This window comes from Miniopterus natalensis, chromosome 10 (genome assembly GCF_054644295.1).
Source record: "Miniopterus natalensis isolate mMinNat1 chromosome 10, mMinNat1.hap1, whole genome shotgun sequence".
NCBI classification, from domain to species: domain Eukaryota; kingdom Metazoa; phylum Chordata; class Mammalia; order Chiroptera; family Miniopteridae; genus Miniopterus; species Miniopterus natalensis.
The window spans coordinates 54,966,273-54,984,180 of NC_142090.1; the positions used below are offsets into that span (position 1 = coordinate 54,966,273).

Sequence of the window (17,908 nt, forward strand, 5' to 3'; positions counted from 1 at the left end):
TCTCCATTTTTAAATAGTTGGAGGGAAAATCAAAAGAGGAATGATGTTGCCCTGGCCAGTGTGGCTCAGGTGGTTGGGCACTGTCCCATGTACCAAGAGGTTGCTGGTTTGATTACCGGTGGAACACATGCCAGGGTTGTGGTCTCGATCCCCAGTGCAGGGGTGGGGGTGAGGGAGGCAGCCAATCAGTGTTGTGTTCTCACATCCATGTTTCTCTCTTTTTACCTCTAAAAAAATCAATAAACTATTCTTTAAGAAAAAAAAGAATATTTCCTGAAAGTGACATTTAAATGAAACTCAAAATTCAGTGTACATAAATAGTTTTATTGCAATGCAGCCGCCCCGACCTGTTTACATGTCTGTGGCTGCTTTCATGCTACATTGGCAGTGAGGAGTTGCAACAGAGACCACATCTCCTGTAAAGCTGAAAATATTTATTATCTGACCCTTAACAAAAAAAGTTTTCTGGCTTCTAATCTAGACAATTGCAATAGTAATATCAATTGACTTCCAATTATTCATCCCCATAGTAAAGTTTTATTTCCTTCATTAATGATCCTAAAATGAACACATTTAAAAATGTTAAACTAAGAAATAAAATCCAGCAGAGTGTAAGTTCTGGCAACTTACTGTGAACTCCATTTAAACATCTAAGAAATGAGTCAGATGTTGAGGCTTTTTTATTTTTTTAAGTTTATTCCCTTGGGACTTTTTCTTTAGGGCAACCCTCATTTATAATTTGGGCATATAAACCAGAGAAAATATTCATGGTTACTATAAAATAGATGTGAGGATATTTTAAGAACTCTGAAGATCTTCTCTACATATCTTTTATGTAAAAAGATAAATGTGAGCAACACACTAACTTTAAACTTGCCAATGAACTCATCTTCACATCTTAACTCCCAGGAAGTTTACTTTCCTGAGGAAGAGAGAAATGATCTGCACATTAGCCTCCCATTAAGAATGACCGTGAACCACAGAAAGTAACCCTATTGATATAAGTCAATGGACATTTGATCATATTGATTTTGAAAACCATAGTCAATCATGAGCCACTGCCTGGAAACCTGGAGACCCCAGTTGGTAAATGACTAGACCCAAACAATTCTTCCACATAACCATTTAAAACACCTTTTCACTTTGGGAAGGAAATAATGACAAAAGTCTACACAAAAATACTATGAAACATTTTTAATCCTGGAAAGGACTTGATTGCTAGTAACCAAAGAGGGGAAACATCAACAAGAATAAAATTCAGTCTTTTAAAACAAGTGAACACATATCAAATTGCTCAACATTGTTAAATGGCATGATATAATTTACCCATAGAAGACATGGTCTCATCCAATGGAAAACTGATTTAAATATATTTTGACAGAGTGCTAAGAGATATTATAGGTGGCAGCTGACTTAATGAAGTATTTAAGGCTTCAAAACTGTGCCTTTTAGAAAAATAATGAATAACAACTTCTACTACTTAGGGGGGAAAAGAAACAAATGTCAATTAAAAGTCACAGAAACATGATCAATTTCTTTAAGCCCTTCAGCATTCTACTGAGCTTTGCAAAGAAAAGACCTAAAACTAAAGTGAATTTTATAGCCAGGACTGGTTGGAATATTTTCCTCATACTTTTCTTTCTGTCACACTTCTTTAGTGCTTGGAATAAAATGACAACCACTGGGACCCAAAGGAAAAAGGAAGCTCCATTCCAAAGATAGGACTGAGCTGACAAAATCTATTTAATATCTAAAATTAGAAATAAATAAATTCTTCAATATCAACTACATTTTCAGAGAGTTCATTAAAATTTAAGGCATTTCTGACATGTCAGAGATTTCAGTCCAGTGACAGAAGAAAGAAGCTACCTGGGAGCAAATCCCAATTATCTCTATGGCTTGGGACATGCACGTTGCGCACAGCCAAAGATGAAGATAGAGTGACAGATGACTGTGCAGGAACTTCCTGACTCTGTCCAACTGTACAACTTTGCCAGGGTTCTTCTAAAGGGGTGCATTTCAAATGTGATTTCATTCATCTGTTTAAATTTTGACCAAAAATGGAGAAAGGCTCATAATCACTGTTCGTAAGATAAAAATGAGAAATGCCAAAATAATTTCCTTATAATAAGATTTTAAAAATTAAACATGAAAAAGGTTTATACTAAGGGATGCCCTCCCTTAATCTCACAACCAAAAATAAAATGGCAATATATTCATGAATCCAACAGTAGAGGTATACACAAAACACACACTCATTCAACAATAACAGCATCTTCCAGTGTTTTACCCACCAGCCAGATAAACACAATTATTTATTTGTCTCCCAGTTTCCACAAAATAAAGACACAACCTGCTAAATCAAAAGTTACAAGTCATACTTCATTGAAAGATATGGGGCAAAACATTCAACAAACCCTGCCCGTGTGCACTGCTTCTCTCAGCCAACCACCAGTCTTTTTAAAAAAGTGGATTAAGATCTATAAAGATTACTGTTAATTGGAAACAAATCAGAGCACTTACATCATCGATGCCTAGGAAAATCCCCTCTTTGTTAGTTCTAAAACAAATTAGAGTTTGCACAGAATTGGTCAAATCCAACTTCATTCAAACTTCTTTCAATAAAAATATTTAAGTAGTGCTAGTACTTATAATCTGTCTGTCATAGGAAATATCACAATTATCTGGATCACTTTTGAGTAAGAATACCACCACTTATTTCATAACTGCTCATGGTACAACCACATTCTTCTTATGAATACAAATATAAGCAGTTTTCCAAAATTGAATTCCTGCCTTATTGACTTAAAAAGAAAAACTTCCATGGAAGTCATAATCCTCTAAGTCTTGTAGCAGAATGATAACCACATAACCTTTGATGCTTGACATTGAACAAATATCTCACTGCCATTTTCTGGAGACCACAAAATTATCCCATTACCTTTGTACAGTTATCTGTACTTGTACACAAGTCATCCCACTTTCCTTTTCATGAATTTGCAAGGTGATGTGCTAAACAAGCTTTTCCACTCATTTCAAATCATGCTTTAAGCATTACATAAACTGTTTTAAGCCATTTGACTTCTATGATAATGTAACTTATTTGAATTAATGGAAAGTCAAGCTCTCTCCTTGTTTTTTTTAAAAAGATTCCTTCAGTACTTCTAGTCAAATTCATCTTACCAGTTCCAACGAGAATGGAATTTCAAAGGCAATTATAAGATTCAACAACCCAAGCACTTGCTGACTCTTCTTAAAAAATTACTGCTTACCTAGGCTTCTGAAATCAAGGAAGATACCTCATGGAAAAATGAAAAGTTTATTGTCTTTCTTTTTTCACCATTTTTAATAAAAAGAGATGTTTTAAGGTTTTGTCAGGAAAATAAAAAATGGGAAAAAATAACTATACCTTTAAAAATTTTTCAAATCTTCCCCAAAATATAAACAAAGAAATGACAAAGATGGATTCACAATGCATATGCTGACATCTGCTCTCCAAAACACACTTTTTATGTAGAAGTTATAAACAATGAAAGTTTCCCATTAATTCTATGGCATGCATCAACAGTGCACTGGTGGGCTTAACCTTGGTTTTCAGTTATGTGTATATACAGATAAATCTCTTCCTGAGTTGAGCTTCATCTTCAGTTGAGACCCAAACCATCTGCTTTCCTATTTTTGGCAAGATACTTGACCATGTGATAAGGCAATCAAACATTTCAACCTCCTTCCCTTTTCAGCGGCATGGTCCTTTGTAACATCACCAATGTGCTGGGTATGAGGACAGGCTCTAAACTATGGTCCTGTAAAACTAGAGAGCGGGTTTCTTTGTTCATCAGTCTGAAAGCTTCAGCACAGTCTTTTCATATATTTGGAGATCTTGAGGACTTCAGTTGAACAGATTCAAAATGGTCTTCTTTTTCCTATGAAGGGCAAATATTAAAACAAAATCAACTCACTAAAATTCCAGTAAGATTTTAGGATCTTACATGTCCAAAAGGAAAGTTCTGGCAGTCATTTTAATCTATGTACCTGCCAATCATAATTACAATTTTATATTTAAATAAGGGTGTCAGATATAAAACAGATAGCATGCCAGCCCTGAAGGATGCTTTTGATAACCAGGAGATAAGACAGACAATCCAAAATAGAAGCAAACACATGACTGCAAAAGATGTAGTTGTGATTCTTGTGAAGAAACCACCAAGATCTTCCTAAGGGGACATCTGACCTGGGTGCTGAAATAGATGACCTTGTCATGCAAATTGTGGACAAAATAGAACTGACAGAAACTAAATATTCTCAAGATAACATAGGCTAACTAATAACAAAAAGGCTGGCAGAAATAAATAAGGTAAATACCAGTAAGACATAAAATCATTTGTTTTAGGAAAATCTTTTGGGTACATATATGCCAAAGACATTAAAAATAAGTATTCTTTGATAATAAACCAAAAATTTAATTCAAATAGATCACTACTGGTGTTTGTTATATGACACATTCAAAATGTAGCCTGTTATACTGCCATTTGCAACAACATGGATGGATCTTGAGAATATCGTGCTAAGCAAAATAAGTCAGATGGGAAAAAGAACCATATGAATTCACTCATGTGGGATATAAAACTGAAAGCAACAAATGAACAAAAAAACAAATAAAAACTCATAGACACAGACAATAGTATGGTGGTTACCAGAGGGAAAGGGGTGAGGGGTTAGTAAAAGATAAAGGAAGTCAAATATATAGTGAAGAAGGAGAACTGACTTTGGGTGGTAACACACAATGCAATGGACAGGCGATGTATTACAAAATTATACACTTGAAACCTATATAATTTTATTAACCAATGTCACCCCAATAAATTTAATAAAAAATGATTTTAAAATATAGCCTATCAAAATAAATTATTCTTCTTTAATGGGGTAAAAGAGAAATAAGAGGTGTAATTTCTCCCAATGTTTTCACTGTTAAAGTCAGAAAGAGTTTTCTGAAGGCTGCTGGAATGAGATGGGGGAACTAAGCTATCAAAGGTAATAAAGAGGAAGAGAACAAGGATTATTTTAAAATAAAGAAAACAGGAGGCAGAGCAGCCCTAGGTGTGTTCTAAAGTAGAGAGACAAAATGAGAAAATACTAGGAAGTTGACATTGCGTGTCAGGAAGAATGAGGTTGCTTTTGTTTTCTCTCGTTTGAGTAGAGAAGTCCAAGACTTCAGACAAGCTTTAAGGCTACAGGGACAGGATTATAGGGGGAGAAAATCACAGTGTGAGCACCAACATATTGCTTTTCCCAGCCTTTGCTGAGATGATAAGTCCCTGGAAAAGCAGACTGCAAATCTCAGCACACTAACTCACTGGCTCTGTGAGAGCTTGCCTGAAGTTTCATGTTTACCAGACTTATTTTGTTTGGAGTAACCATTGATAATTCAAATATTTATTAAGCACCCACTGTGTTATATAGAAACAGGACTAAACTTTAGGGATACAATATGTCTGCCCTTAACGAGCTCAAAGTATATTACAGGAAAGAGCTTTAGAGTATAGCCATGAACTAGAAAGGAAATCTGAGATTTCTGTGATCTTTCCTTGAGAAAATTTGATTCACATGTTCCTGGGAGGAGGGGAGAAAGAGACCTGTTGATTAACCTCAAGGTAATATTTAAAGTAAAACATTGAGCCCAGCCGGGCGTGGCTCAGCGGTTGAGCGTCAACCTAGGATCCAGGCGATCGGGGTTCGATTCCTGGTCAGGGCACATGCCCGGGTTGAGGGCTCGATCCCCAATGACACCCTCATCATTGACGTTTCTGTCTGTCTCTCTCCTTTCCTCTCTCTCAAATCAATAAAGATATATTTTAAAAAATCATAATAATAAAAACAAAAAAATAAAGTAAAACATTGAAAACCCTGTATAAAATCATGTGAGCTTCATAGGGCTTTAGTTGCCACGTCTTCTGTGTTCACAGGGCATTTTGCTCCTATCACTGATATGGTGGGTGTGCATATATGTGTGTGTTTGTGTTTGTGTGCATGTGTGTATAGTTAGCACCACTAATTGATTGAATGGGACTTCCTGGTGGCAGGAATTGGATCTTGTTCATTTTTAATTCCTAAAACATGACCCAACACCTAGCACACGGTAGGCTGTCAATCAATGGTTGTGAAAATGTTTGTATGAAACATCACATTGTAGAAGGAAAAACACTGGATTGGAACTCAGAAGATGGGATTTCTAATTCCTATCTAACTCTCTCTTGGACAAATAAGTGAAGCTCTTTCGGTCTCAGTTTACTCATGAGTTAAATAAAGATGCCATACAAAACATATTTTTAAGCACTAAATTCAAGAATCTACTCAAAATTCAACTTCTCCCAGTAGCTTCCCTTTACCTTGTCACTAAACACCTTACTGTACTCCCTTCTCCTCTGTGCTCCAAGAGACCCTACTCAATGTTCTTAATATACTGGATGATCGTGTGTGTGTGTGTGTGTGTGTGTGTGTGTGTGTGTGTGTGAGTGTGTGTGTGTGTGTGTGTGTATGATGTGCATGAGTCCTCCACCAATAAACTACATCATCTCTGAGATACGACACTGTGTCTAATTTGGCATATCACCAAGACCTGGTGGAATGTCTAACACAGTGTCCCATAAGTGACTGTGAAATAAAGAAATAAGGGGAAAATTTTTTAATTGCTATGAAAAGTCAAGAAAAGCAAATCTATAAATAAGACCCACAAGTCCAATAGATTGGTAGGAGATACCAACTAAGGCATAGCCTTTAGAACATGAATAAGAATACATAAGATTAATAAGCAACCTTACATGCCATAGCAGTTAAGATACATAAATATTTTTGCTCCATGAAACCATGCATAACAAAAACTTTTAAATGGGACATACAGTAAGACTTGTGCAATGCTATTTATTCATAGCTAAACACTGGAAATAGCACAAGTATCCATCAACAGGAGGACAGACAAACAAAATTTGGCATATCCATAAAATAGAATTCTACTCCAGAATAGATAGGAATCTACTGCAGGTTAACACAAGGTGAATGAATCTCAGAAACATTTTTCTTGTGAAAGAAAACTTACACAAAATACAACACTGTGTAATTAAAATTATATGAAGTCTAAAACAGATACAACTTATGTATAGTTTAAAAAGAGCATTACAGGCATTACAGTATTTTTCTTTGGGACATGAGGATGGGGATTGATTGCATACAAAGGACATGAGTTTATTTTCAATGGTGAAATTAATGTCCTGTATCTTAACAGGATTTGGGATTACACAGGTATATGCATTTCTCAAAATTCATCAAATCATGTACTTGTGATGTGTGCATTTCACTCTATGTAAACATTTTACCTTAAAAATAAAAATATTGTGCTGGCCAGTGTGGCTCAGTTTTTTGGAGTGTCATCCCATGCACCAAAAGGTCATGGGTTTGATTCCTGGTCTGGGCACATACCTAGGTTGTGGATTTAATCCCTGGTCGGGGTTCGTACAGGAGGCAATAGATTGATGTTTCTCTCCCTCTCTCTCCCTCTCCATTTCTCTCTCTCTAAAATCAATTTTAAAAATATATCCTCAGGTGAGAATTTAAAAAAATAAAATAAAAATAAAAATATTAATTCTCTCATCAATTATATGTATCCTAAAGTGCTTAGGGGTAAAATGTATTAAAGTCTGAAACTTACTGTGAAATGAATAAAAAATTATGTATTCAAAAACAGGTAGAGAGGTGGAGATATGTAGAGATACATAATAAAGAAAATATAGTAAAATTTAGGTGGTGGGTATATGGTGGTACCACTGTATAATCCTCTCATGTTTTCTGTAATATTTAAATTTTTCATTAAAAACTATTTTAAATTATTGTATCAACTAAAATTGCTATTCAAAACAAAACACTAACACTGTATACTGAACCTTCTCAAAGAGAAAAACTCTATCCTACATCTCATTTCCTGTGATTGCTTCCAAGAACCTTTTCAAGCTTTCAGTTCTCTAGCTATAAAATAACAATAGTGGAGGTACTTCAATATGAGGAAACACTTAAAAGTTTATATAATACTTAATCTACACTCTCCCCTAAATAGTTCCCACTTATTCTTTCAGTTCAGCTTAGAAGTCACTTTCTCTTAAAAAAATCTTCGCTGGCACCTAAATGCTCCTTTTATTATAAGGCAACACCCTTACAAACAGGAAATCACAAGATCAAAATAGGTGAGAGGTCTAAGTAAACTGATGATGGAAGGTAATTCTCCATGGGTCTTGTGTTTCTGCATGTGTTGTGAGGAGACACTTTTTCCTAGATAATCATCTCAAAGATGTTTATATACAAAAGCCTTGGATGGTATAGATAATGTCTCCTACTAAAACAAAGAAAAAGTTTGCTTATCATCCTGAAAGCTAGAGGTAGTATCTCCCCCTGTGAAGCAAATGGCAAACATGTTTACTGCCTCTTATAAAAGACTCAGGTTCCCCAAACTAAGGGCTCCTCTTCTATACCATAACCCACTGTGTATACAGGAAGCAAAGCAAACATTGCCATTTTGGGTGCTGTTTCTGCTCTGAGTAACAACTGTATTTTGTCTCTGACCCGGGAGACTCACACCTTCAAAAGTGTCCATAAAACTATGGCAAGTTAATTTGTTGGCTAGCAAGTCAAATGAAATTTCCTAACTCCCACAGTTCACTTTTTTGCTGGTAAGGATGGGAAATTGATAGAGAGGTGTCTTTCTGGAAGAGAAAGGATGACAGCCCCACATACTGGTTAACAAGATTTGAGAAAAGTCCAGGATATTGGTAGCAAACATGTTGAGCAAAATACACAGTCAACAAGGCATTAAAATGGTCCTCTACTTTACTGCCTGGAAATGAAGAGGAACTGGGGAGGTGGTTGCAGACTGAGTACTGAAACGTGGGTTTAAAGAGTCCACAGTTAGCTTCCTGAATTGTGACCTGGATGTTGTTAATTATCCTCTGGGCAGGAGGACTGCCTCACCAATCAGGCAATCAGCTTCAAGTGTGCCTCATGGTAACCACTAATACTAAAATCCTGATGGGAAAAGAAGGTTTCACCCAGTCTTTGACAATAGTTACAGAGACATGCACCTACAATGAGCACTAAAACAAAAATGAAATCCACTATGGGTAGAAACTAGGTGAATTGTTAGCATTTTGGCTGGTTCACTTTGAAGATAATTGTGGCAGGGCTCAGTGATGCTTAAATAAGAATGGCAACAGCTAGGCTATTTTAAGGCTCAACACCTCTTGCAATCTATCCTGTCAACTTTAGATCCATTCAAAGATGACAGTAAAAGGCCTCAGAAAAAAATAAAATAAAAGGCCTTAGAGATTTTATAGTGGCCCTGACTACAATAACAGAGATTTGGCTTTCTCTGGAAAATTTACCTGAGACTAATTCCCATAGGAAAACTCAGTGTGGCAATTACTAGTATTTGAGCTCTTACTGCTCCAGATTGGGTTTACAAGGTGGAGGTCACGAGAATGCAAAACTGACCCAAAGGAATCCTTTGTTTTGTTTTGTTTTTAAATATATCTTTATTGACTTCAGAGAGAGGAAAGAAGAGAGAGAGAGAGAGAGAGAGAGAAATATCAATGATGAGAGAGTCATTGATCAGCTGCCCCCTATACACCCCCCACTGGAGCTCAAGCCCGCAATCCGAGCATGTGCCCTTATGGGAATCGAACTACAATCTCTTGGATCATAGGTAGATGCTCAACCACTGAGCCACACTGGCTGGGCCCAAAGGAATCTTGACAGATTAGTATGATCACCTCCCACCTGGACATTTCCCCTATCCTTTATTTTAAAACCAGGCATTAACTGAGATATTTTGACATTGGAGCAAGAAATAAGGTGGGTTCCTTTATAAAACATGACTACAATATTCGAGTCAAGCCCAAATCAACAAAAGGATATGCAAATTCAACAAATGGGGTTTAAGCAAGGTTTGCGGTGGGGAAGGGAAGATAATGTGACCTAGTGCAAGGGGATCTACATGCCCACTCAAGATGCTGTTGCTGCTGATTCTACATCTGAAGATACAGTAGGAATTGATGGTATATGCTTGTACTTCCTCATCTCATAAATGTCAGAGGCGATTTCCCTGATCAAGAGCAGCCACACGTAGGATCCCCCAGGGTGTCCTCGGCCATTTGCAATGGATGTGTGAGTCAAGATTGCACAGTCAGTCATTCCATGAGGTGGACAAATACCACTTCTGGTGCCCTAAATTATTACTATATAAATGATGTCCTGTTGGTGTCTCAACAGCCCTGCCTGTCCAGCAATCCCCACAAAATCCAGGGACCTGCTAACTAAGTTGAGTTCCCTGAGACTAGGTGGGCAGATCTACGGTGCTAAGTCTCACCAGCAGTCAAAGAAGAAAAAGCAGCGCCTCACTGGACTCTCTGCAATGGGAGACAGTATGGCTTCGCTTGAGTATTCTACTTGCTCTTTTTTTATCAGCTACCCCACTAAGTGGGCCCAAACTAACAGGCTGTGTTAAAAGCTGTCCAGCAAGCTAAGTCATGCTCTCCGCCTTAGTGGCCTCACAACCCTAATGACCACTTTGTGTTACAATTCACTATGATTAATGATTTTTCCCATTAAAAACTCTGGCAATGGGAAGCAGCCTTCCCCCAGGGGCATCCTTTGGGGTTTTAGACTCATCACCTCCTTGACATTGCTACTCTTTTTAAAAACAGCTACAAGCTTATTACTGAGCTCCTGCCAAAAGTGAATGCCATTTTCATGCACACCTTGTGACCCTATAGCCTGAGAGTCCCATTCATGATGAGTAAACAAGGTTGAAAGGGCACAATAATGTTCACTTGTCAAATTTAAGTGGTATATTCAAGGATACAGCTGGTCTGGCCCCAGGAGCATCTCAGCCTCACATGAAAATATGGCAGTATACACTTTGGGGGAAACTGTATCCCCTATCTCACCAATCAAAACTAAGTTACTAGCTCCATGGAGCCCTCAATTCATTGATGTTCTACTGTATGTCTGGGCCTGGTTCACTGATGGTTTGGTTGAGCTGAAACCCAATGGTGCTCGCTGGCTGATGCAGCTATCCAATGTCAACACTGGGTATGCATAATTCAAAACCTACAAGATTGCTCAGCAATATGGGCAGAACCCAAAGCCATCCTCACAGCTATTGTCAATATATCTCTTGATAAGACTTGTTATATTTTTATCAATTTAAGCTATTATAAAGTCAGTAAACTGTTTGGTCTGACACTTGGGAAACTACAGACTGGGATATTAGTCACCCTTCTTTGGGACAATAAACTCCAGAAACAAATCTTAGGTGCTGATCAAATCATCTGGATTACTCATGTAGATGCCCACAGAAAGATCCCGTCCTCTGAAAATAGCAAAGAGAATTAACCATCTGATAGAGACTGCCACAAACGCTGCATGGATCCATCATCCTGCCCAACCTAGTAACAAACCTGCCATCACAGACTGGGCAAGAAGTACTCCTTTTTCTGATGCAGGAGTTACCACAGCAAGCCACACTTGGGATTCATGCCAAAAGTTGACCATTTTCTTCTGGCAAATGGATTACATCAGATCTTTGTCCACCTCTCTGGACTATAGTGGTGCCTCACCCTTTATGACACCTATTCAGGATTTGGTGTTGCTATTTCAGTCTGATTGGCTAACTCCAGCCACACCATTATGGCTCCTGAAACAAATCTACTTAATGTTTGTGGCTTTATGGACCATTTGAAGTCTAAGAGTGGTGTCCTTTTTATTACAAAAGCTTAGCAATGGACTGAAAGTAGAGGTATTTGGTGGGCCTTCCACACTTCGTACCATCTAAAGGCATATAGTGCTATTGAGCATTAGAATGGTCTTTTCAAAATTGACTCCAAAAGATTTCTGATTCTGTCTTCCTCACCTCTTCCTGGTCCACACATCTTAGTAAGGCAGTTTGGTTATTAAATATGGCTGTCCCTAGAAAGGGATTATCTCCTCTTGGCTACTCCATGGAAAGGGGAACTGGGGGAAAGATACTGACTGATTCTATACAAGTTTATATACATTACATGAAAATCCAGGATTCTGCTCTGACCACTCCTGAGCATAAGGTGTCCTTATTTACCACCAGGATGAGCCTGGTGGTAGCCCCTCCAGAAAGGAGCATGGAAGATTCAAATATAATTCTAGTTTAGCCACTTGTCTTGTGGGATTGTCATGATACTAGATCAAAAGGATAATGTCCACTTGGTTGAATACACTGCTCATCAAGTCCCTCTATGCCAACATGGACAAGGATGGGGGGCAAACTTGGTGTCCATAAGTTTTAAAAAATATCCTTTTCCTTCTTTCACCTGAATGTTCTGGAACATAGGTCTAGATGCCAGTAGGGGATGACTAGAAATAAGGAGAAGTTTTAGCCACCAAAATGGGACAAACTGATTTTGTGGCAGAAGGAGAACAACAATGCAGTCTAATAATGAGGCAGCCGGGAGGAGGTACCTTAGACCGTAAGAGGTAGGAGAGATGGCACTCAGTCACCTTCCCATGAAGGAAAATGCCTTAGTGTTCCTCTCTCAAACTGTTGTAAGTGCTTTAAACTTAACTGATTATTGGGTTACCATACCCACCAGATGTTGTAACAACAATTTGGTTGCCATTCTCCTTAAACCTACTGAGAAATCTATCAGAAACAGCAGGGGATGGCCCCAGCTCCTGCCCCAGAATAACAACCATCAACACCTCCCAGCCATCACTCAGCCGTTCCATGGGGTTGACAAATACCAACCAATCTGTGGCATGGACAAACATGAAACGTTGGAACTACTGCACCTGGGCAATCTCCCAAAGACAAGGAAGAGACACAATTATTTAGGGTGCATTAGAAACCCTGTAGCAAGGAGGCTGCAGGCATTGATAACCTGTTCTACCTAACTGTGTAGGTACTACTTGGTGTTCCCAACAATTGTAAATAATATTTTCTTTCCATATGCGCCCTATCTTGCTTCCCTCCTAAAAACATGGTGGCTTGCACTTGCACCCTAGGAGTGGTCATAATTCAACTATTTGTGGAAACATCCCCAAAAGATCATGTAGCTCTTAGATAACTGTAAGGATCTTTTCAAAATGAGATTAACTCTTGGTTACTAAGAGGAGGTTCCTAGAGAATGACTAGTTATTTATACTCACCCTATGGACAGTTATTCAGTTAGAAAGGTGGTACAAAATTTGTCTCTGACTTTAGCTAAAGTAATGAATGACATCACTTTAGCCTTTGAAGGCATTCAGGTTGATATCAACTCACTGTCCACACAATGTTATGAAAAACAACTGTCCTATATTTTCTCCTTGAGGACCAAGACAAAGTCTATATAACTACTAAAATCTTACCTGGATCAAAAGGAAAATGACCACCTGGTTGACTACACCGCTCACCAAGTTCCCCTACCATGCATGGTCAAAGTAAAACAAAAGTGGGAAATATATTGGGTCTCTATACGTTTTTGAAAACTCCCTTGACCTTCTTCCTCCTGAATCTTATGTAGGAAAGATCTTGGTGCCAGTGAAAAGGTCTCAGGCTGAGTGGAAAGGTCAGTACCGAACTTAAAGAGAAAGCCATCTAGCTTTCTAAGGTGGACGCTGATAGTTTATGGGCTTTGTTCAGGTAGTTGGGTCTGGGTCCCTGGGATTATGATAGAGGTTAATAATACAGGTTGTTCTCATCTTGCTGGTTGGTGTTGTGTTGGTAGTAGTTTTACTTAAGTGCTGTATGAAGCAAATTGACCAGATTTGATTCCAGCCTCAGTCAGTTCATCAGAGCTGTCAATGGAGTGCTACACTAAAGGAAATATTCACCAGAAGCCAAGATGGTGTAAAAGCGAGGTTTGAATATTGCTGAGAGACAATTCTACGTGGTTCTCTTGCATTTCTGTACATCTTATGAATGAGATACTGAGTTCCCTTTGATTAGACTATCTTTTCAAGGATCTTTATATACAAAGGAAACTTGGAAGATAAGCTATTGTCTCCTTCCAGAGCAAAGGGCAGGCTTGCTTACCATCTTGGAAATACTGTCTCCCTCTGAAGCAATGAACAGGCATGCTACCTTTCCAGTACAATAATGATAATATCTTCCTTTGGAACAAAGTACAGGGATGTTTACTGCCCATTCTAAAAGACTGAGGTTCCCAAAGCTTAGGGTGCCTTTCCTGTAATGCATGCCACTGTGTGTACAAAAGTCATCTGTTCCTATTCACATAGCCCTTTGGCAAGCGGGGCTTTGGGAACTGGTATAAACACTGATTCTCTAGTTAGTGCTTCTGCCGTGAGTGCTAAAATGTCCTTTTTCCCTGACCAGGAATCTCATATCTTCTAAAGTGTTTATGAAACTGTGGCAGGCTCACTAGTTAGCTTGAAAGGAATGTAAATGTCACTTCTTCACAAGCACTTCATATTCATTATTCCACAGCAATAGTATCCTTCCTAAGCTACCATATTAAGAAAAGAAAAATTGCCCAGGCCAGGGTGGCTCGGTGGGTTGGAGTGTCGTCCCATACACCGTCTGCAGGTTCAATTCCCGGTCAAGGCATATATGTAGGTTGCAGTGCAATCCCTGGGAGGCACCAATCGATGTTTCTCTCTCTCTCTCTCTCTCTCAAATCACTAAACATATCCATATCCTTGTGTGAGGATAAAAAAAAATAAGAAGAAAATAAAAATTAAATAACCATCAGTAGAGGAGGAATATGGCTTATTCATTTTATTTTTAAATGACGCTCTATAATATATTTATATGCTTAAATTAGGCGAGTAAAAAGGAACTGGCTACTAAAATACTTTCAACAAATGTCGTCTTTTGTCACTTGCCCTTCCTTCAAGCACATTTCCTTTCGTAAGTTTGATTCTACTTTTAGCCCTGAGTAGATAAACTGATAATTTCTCATCTTTTATGTCAATGGTGAAGAATATCAATGAAATGTGTTTACAAATAATATTTAAGGCTTCATGTTATCTGTCTGGATACAGTAATCATTTCAAAGCCAACAAATATGATGGCATCTGATAAGGTACATTTAATACCTCAACAGTTTATATAACTTTTATTTTCTCTGCGTGAAGCAATCTTATTATAAAACGTTTAAAAAGAAAAGTATAAATGAACATGAGATCTTTTATTAACATTTTCTTTTTTAATATTATAATACATAATTTTTGTGAAAATTTAAACACGACAAAAATGTATTACTTCAAAGACTAAAACACCCCTTAGTTCAAACTGCCAAAAAGCAGCTACTGTCAGTAGTTTGCCATGCAAATACTAACATAAATGTATTTTTAACATAAACGTGATAGTCTATATGTTGTTTTCACTTTATCTTGGTCCTACTGACAGATATTTCTGTCTTTAACAGCTGCAGTTACACAGTATTCCATTACTTTGATGGATGAAAATTTCTTATCTAACTCTATACTGATGGTGTTTAAGGTTGTTGCTGCTTGATTAACCAGCAGAAACAATGTTGCAGTGAATAGTCTTGTATTTACATTCTTAGGTACTTCTAAGTGTATTTTTGTTGGATAAATGCTCATGAAGATACAGGCATGCTGAATGACAGGGCTTGCATGAATAATACTATTAGGCTGATACAGCCACTAATTTATATTGCACAGTAATACCAGCTTAAAGTTCTGCTCTCACCTTTGTTGCCAAGGATTTGAGTTTTCCCAGTAGTGACTGCTTATTGGAATACACAACGTCTTCTTCGTTATCTTCTCCTTCCATGATAGCACAGCTGTCTGCAGCTGGGAGTTCACACTCTTTCGAGTTAGTTGTCATTACTAACTTGGAATATTTGTACTCCAGTCTAAGTAGCAGTAAGTAAACAGATAAAGTGGAGGTTTAATATAAAATAATACTTATTTTAATAAGCACCAGCTTATTAAATTGTCTTGTAGTATAGTTGCTCTACCGAAAAATTTCCCTCACCTACAGCTATCACACGATGTTTTCATTCATCTACCACTTACACACAAATCTTTTCCAGGATTTCAGAGAATCAATGCAATACAGTTAATTATATCATTATTTTACATTTGCTAAATTGTCCAATTACGAACTTTTGAAAAACAAAGAAAAACCTTGAGGTCTAAATGCATTTTCTTAATTTATAAATATTTGGAAGCTAATTCACTATACAGTGTTATAAAGCTTAGGCCATAAGGCTAAGAATAGCATACAGGCAATTGATTTGGTGTTTACCGTTTCTCTCTCAATCATTCTTTTCTATTAGAAGACCCCAGATATTTCAATTGTTCTGAGATATTATCATATAGAACTTTCATAAACCCACTGACACATAAATCATTTTTAAAGAGTCAAATCATGTAACACATTAATAAAAAAGCAGGAGTTAGACTCAATATTCAACTCCAAATTCTTAGAGTCCTTGAGTAAAGGTGATATCCACTTATACAGTTAGTCTGTTTCTTTGCAAATATCTGCCCCCAAGGAACTAAAAAAGGAAAGTTGGGGCAATAATACATCATGTCTTGACAAGAAAAATAGACACAGAGAAAACCTGCCTTCAGATCTCAGACCTCAATAACCTGGGCCCTCTGTTTTTGTTTTGTATTAAATGGGTCTAATTCAATAATCTCTAATGTTCTATGATTTCTATATTATCAGAATTACAGTTACATCCCTTGGCTTTCTTAAGGGCCTTTCCTATAACTCCTTCACTAGAAGATACTTCTTGCGTCTCCAAGAGAAATTTGAACATAATGATTAAGTCTAAATTTTTCACAACAAAAAAGATCCTTCAGTTCTTACATGGTCACTCCAATGAGGTTACTTACTTCTGATTCTTCTTCCAGAAATAGCAAGTTAGAGCCACCAGCAAAACAGCTGTGAATGCTCCCACACCTGCTCCCACTTTTAGCCAAAAGTCAACTGTTTCACAGGTTGACGACTTTTTCTCAGGCAAAGAAATTCCTTTAATGCACCATTTTGGTTCATTCCACACATATAAGGTTTCCTTTAAAAAAAAGCACACACAGAGATGACATGAGAAATAAGATTCAGAGAAGGGTTTTGCTAACCCTTTATGTATAGTCGGCGTACAGGGTTATTCAGCATTCATCTAGCAGAAGCTCCAGAGGTGTAGAAGATATAGAGAAGATACAGGAGAGAGAACAAGGACGTGAATTAAAATGCAACAAAACCAAATAAAACCATGGACTGTCAGATCAGAAGGCTTGCTACATGCTAAGCAAGTTGAATAAAAATGACTCCATCTGGAGATATCCTTTGGGCTATTTTCCTCATTTTTCTGATGATCTCTGACTTCTGATCCATGTTTTTAAATGAAAGCTTAGTTGTTTAATATCATTATAATTGGAATGTTTTCCCCTACAGGCCTCCCCACTAAGCAGAAGAGTAGATCCTGGACCCTGGGCACGTAGGTAAAATACGACTGGCAGGCTTTGGTGACTGGTGTAGGGGAAGGCAAACAGACTGCAGCCCTCTTCTCCATGCCAAAAAAGGAGGGCATTATTCTGGGTCATCACTACACACAAGAGGTTCTTATTCTCAGCCTCCAAAAGATGACTCAATTTATTTAGGGCAATGTCTTTCACACTGCAAGTTGCAACTAACTAGCGGATAATTAAATCAACATATTGGGTTTCAAACAGCATTTTTAAAAAAATAAATAGATCAAATAAAACAGATTGAAAATAAAAACCAGAGTACAGTGCACGGTTCCTAATATATTTCAACATATGCAGTGACCAGTAGCAATCTGCATGATGATTATATCCAGTGACATTAAATGTCATGGGGCATTAAAGTTTTGCTCATGGTGTCTCGTTAAATTTTCTG

At 37.6% G+C, this 17,908-nt stretch overlaps 1 protein-coding gene across 1 annotated transcript in view; it reads right to left on the reverse strand.

Moving 5' to 3' along the window:
• Positions 1-1,226: 1,226 nt before the first annotated feature.
• Positions 1,227-17,908, reverse strand: part of ELAPOR2 (endosome-lysosome associated apoptosis and autophagy regulator family member 2) — a 160,887-nt gene continuing 144,205 nt past the window's right edge. Inside the window, exons 20-22 of the mRNA XM_016218812.2 lie at positions 16,885-17,063; positions 15,728-15,893; positions 1,227-3,923 (exon numbers count right to left, since the gene is read on the reverse strand). Of these exons, the coding sequence (XP_016074298.2) occupies positions 3,864-3,923; positions 15,728-15,893; positions 16,885-17,063 (405 nt within the window). The 3' untranslated portion in view covers positions 1,227-3,863. The remainder of the gene's footprint in view (positions 3,924-15,727; positions 15,894-16,884; positions 17,064-17,908) is intronic.